This window comes from Apteryx rowi, unplaced genomic scaffold (genome assembly GCF_003343035.1).
Source record: "Apteryx rowi isolate R43461 unplaced genomic scaffold, aptRow1 scaffold_1533, whole genome shotgun sequence".
In the NCBI taxonomy this organism is placed as follows: Eukaryota; Metazoa; Chordata; class Aves; order Apterygiformes; family Apterygidae; genus Apteryx; species Apteryx rowi.
In genome coordinates this window covers 27,638-31,321 of record NW_020447790.1, presented here as the reverse complement: position 1 = coordinate 31,321, position 3,684 = coordinate 27,638, and the positions used below count along the sequence as shown (strand labels likewise).

Below are 3,684 nucleotides of genomic sequence, written 5' to 3'. Positions count from 1 at the left end.
AACCTGGACACTGAGGCTTGGGGACGGTCCGTGACGTGGCCAACAGCCGCCACGGCCCTTCTGCGGTAGCCACAGGGACGTGGTTCAGCCCCGTCGGCAGCTTGCGGAGAGCCAACGGACGTGGGATGGGGGCGAACCTGGACACGAAGGCTTGGGGATGGTCCGTGACGTGGCCAATGGCCACCACGGTCCTTCTGCGGTAGCCACAGGGACGTGGTTCGGCCCCATCGGCACCCATCGTTGGCTTGCAGAGGAGCCACGTGGGCAAACGGACGTGGGATGGAGGCGAACCTGGACACGAAGGCTTGGGGATGGTCCGTGACGTGGCCAATGGCCACCACGGCCCTTCTGCGGTAGCCACAGGGACGTGGTTCAGCCCCGTCAGCGCCCGTCGTCGGCTTGCAGAGGAGCCACGTGGGCAAACGGACGTCGGACCAGGGTCATGAAGACTTTGGGAGGCTCCTCARTGAGGCCAGCGGCTACTGCAGCCCTTCTGTGGTAGCCACGGGGACGTGGTTTGGTCCAGTTGGCCCCCGTCGCTGGCTCGTGGAGGGCCCACATGGACAAACAGATGCAGGATCGGGGGCAAACACGGATGCAAAGACTCGGGGAGGATCTGTGACATGGCCAGCGGTGGCCACAGCCCTTCTGCAGGAGCCACGGGGACGTGGTCTGGCCCTGTCAATGCCCAGCCTTGGCTTCCAGAGAGCCCGCGTGGGCAAACGGACATAGGATTGGGGTTGTAAATACTCTGGGAGGCTCCACAAAGTGGCCAGTGGCTACCCYGGCCCTTCTGTGGTAGCCACGGTGACATGGTTGGTCCAGTTGGCACCTGTCACCAGCTTGCGGAGGAGCCACGTGGGCAAACGGACGTGGGATGGGGGCAAACCCGGACACAAAGACTCGGGGATCATCCATGACGTGGCCAACGGCCACCACGGCCCTTCTGCGGTAGCCACAGGGACGTGGTTCGGCCCCGTCAACGCCCGTCGTTGGCTTGCAGAGGAGCCACGTGGGCAAACGGATGTGGGATGGGGGCAAACCCGGACACAAAGACTCGGGGATCATCCATGACGTGGCCAACGGCCACCGTGGCCCTTCTGCGGTAGCCACAGGGCCGTGGTTCAGCCCCCTCGTCGGCTCACGGAGAGGCCACGTGGGTGAACACCAACGCAAAGGCTTGGGGAGGCTCCACGCCACGGCCAACGGCTACCGTGGCCCTTCCGCGCTGGCCACGTGCCCGTGGGGCAGGAGCCTCATTAAAGGCCGATTCCTAAAAGCGACTTGGAGCGCGCCGAGATGGGATTTTTAGGGATGGGGGGGAAAAAAGGCACGAACGGAGGGGACGGAGCGTTTCCTTCAAACGTTCGCATTGGGTTTTCAGAGCCCACCGGGCGCCCGCGCGGCCCCCACGGGCGTTTAATAACCCGGCACGCGGGGCCACGGCCGCCGTCCTCGTCCTTCCTCGCTCTCCGCCGCCCCACCGTCCTCATCCTTCCTCGCTCTCCGCCATCCCGCCGTCCTCGTCCTTCCTCGCTCTCCACCATCCCGCCGTCCTCGTCCTTCCTCGCTCTCTGCCATCCCGCCGTCCTCGTCCTTCCTCACTCTCCACCATCCTCATCCTTCCTCGCTGTCCGCCGTCCTTGTCCTTCCCCATTCTCCACCATCCCACCAACTTCATCCTTCCTTGCTCTCCACCATCCCACCGTCCTTGTCCTTCCCTGCTCTCCACCATCCCACTATCCTCGTCCTTCCCTGCTCTCCGCCATCCCACTGTCCTCGTCCTTCTTCGCTTTCCACCATCCCACCATCCTCGTCCTTCCCTGCTCTCCGCCATCTCACCATCCTCGTCCTTCCCTGCTCTCCGCCATCCCACCRTCCTCGTCCTTCCYYGCTCTCCRCCATCCCACCATCCTCGTCCTTCCCTGCTCTCCGCCATCTCACCATCCTCGTCCTTCCCTGCTCTCCGCCATCCCACCGTCCTCGTCCTTCCTCGCTCTCCACCATCCCACCATCCTCGTCCTTCCCTGCTCTCCGCCATCTCACCATCCTCGTCCTTCCCTGCTCTCCGCCATCCCACCRTCCTCGTCCTTCCYYGCTCTCCRCCATCCCACCATCCTCGTCCTTCCCTGCTCTCCGCCATCCCACCGTCCTCGTCCTTCCTCGCTCTCCACCATCCCACCATCCTCGTCCTTCCCTGCTCTCCGCCATCCCACCATCCTCGTCCTTCCCTGCTCTCCGCCATCCCACCGTCCTCGTCCTTCCTCGCTCTCCACCATCCCACCATCCTCGTCCTTCCCCGCTCTCTGCCATCCCAGCAACCTCGTCCTTCCTTGCTCTCTGCCACCCCGCCATCCTCGTCCTTCCTCGCTCTCTACCGTCCTCGTCCTTCCTCACTCTCCGCCGTCCTCATCCTTCCTCGCTCTCCGCCATCCTTGTCCTTCCTCGCTCTCCACTGTCCTCATCCTTCCTTGCTTTCCGCCATCCTTGTCCTTCCCCGTTCTCCGCCATCCCACCAACTTCATCCTTCCTTGCTCTCCACCATCCCACCAACCTCGTCCTTCCTTGCTCTCCGCCATCCCACCGTCCTCGTCCTTCCCTGCTCTCCGCCATCCCACCGTCCTCGTCCTTCCCCGCTCTCTGCCATCCCAGCAACCTCGTCCTTCCTTGCTCTCCGCCGCCCCGCCGTCCTCGTCCTTCCTCGCTCTCCGCCGCCCCGCGCCGACAAACCGAAGCCGGCGGAGAGTCGCGGTGCCGCTCGGGGACCTCCCGTCCCTCCCCACAAGTTYCACGCCGCGCCGCGCCGGCGGATCGCTCCTCGGCGAGATGGAAGGGGACGAGGCAACCGGCGGCTACCGTCACGCCGGCCCGGCCTCGGCGCCCTGCCAAGCCGCCAGACCAGCTTCTGGTGGCGGCGGTGGCGGCGGTGGTGGTGGTGGTGGTGGTGGCTCAGGCTGCCAAACCTCGGTGGCCGGTGGTGGCGGCGGTGGCGGTCCGATGGGATGGTTGGCGGCGGCGTGGCGTTCCAGGAGGGTGCGGTGGGAGAAGCCCTTGGTGCAGAGGCGGCACTGGAAGCGCTCGGGCCGGTGCGTGCGCATGTGGACGTTGAGGGAGCTCTTCTGGGTGAAGCGCTTGCAGCAGACGGCGCACTGGAAGGCGCGCACGCCCGTGTGCGTCACCATGTGCTTCAGCAGGTAGTCGCGCAGCGAGAAGGAGCGCCAGCAGATCGAGCACTGGTGGGGCTTCTCGCCTGCGGGGGTGGTGGCACGGTGGCACGTGGCCGTCCCCGTTGTCCCTTGTCCCTGGTTTCACCCGCTTACGGCGCCGTTCGCGGTCCCCCGGCGCGTCCGCGTCGCCTCGTGTCGCCGTTCCCGTGTCTTTACCCGCCCCACATCCCCGTTGCATCCACGTCCCCGCGTCCCTGGTACATCCCTGTCCCCTCGTGTCCCCCTTACGTCCCCATCCCTGTCCCTCCAGGTCCCTGTCGTCCCTCGTCCCCGTTCCGTGTTCCCGTTCCCCTCCTGCGTCCGCGTCGCCTCGTGTCGCTGTTCCCGTGTCTTTACCCGCCCCGCATCCCCGTTGCATCCGCATCCCCACGTCCCTGGTACATCCCTGTCCCCTCGTGTCCCCCTTACGTCCCCATCCCTGTCCCCCCCAGGTCCCCGTTTCCCCCTCCGTGTCCCT

At 65.9% G+C, this 3,684-nt stretch overlaps 1 protein-coding gene across 1 annotated transcript in view; it reads right to left on the bottom strand.

The window, feature by feature from the left end:
• Positions 1–490: 490 nt before the first annotated feature.
• The window catches only part of LOC112962746 (zinc finger and BTB domain-containing protein 45-like), a 7,397-nt gene continuing 4,203 nt past the window's right edge, over positions 491–3,684 (bottom strand). Inside the window, exon 3 of the mRNA XM_026059187.1 lies at positions 491–3,250. Within this exon, the coding sequence (XP_025914972.1) occupies positions 2,859–3,250 (392 nt within the window). The 3' untranslated portion in view covers positions 491–2,858. The remainder of the gene's footprint in view (positions 3,251–3,684) is intronic.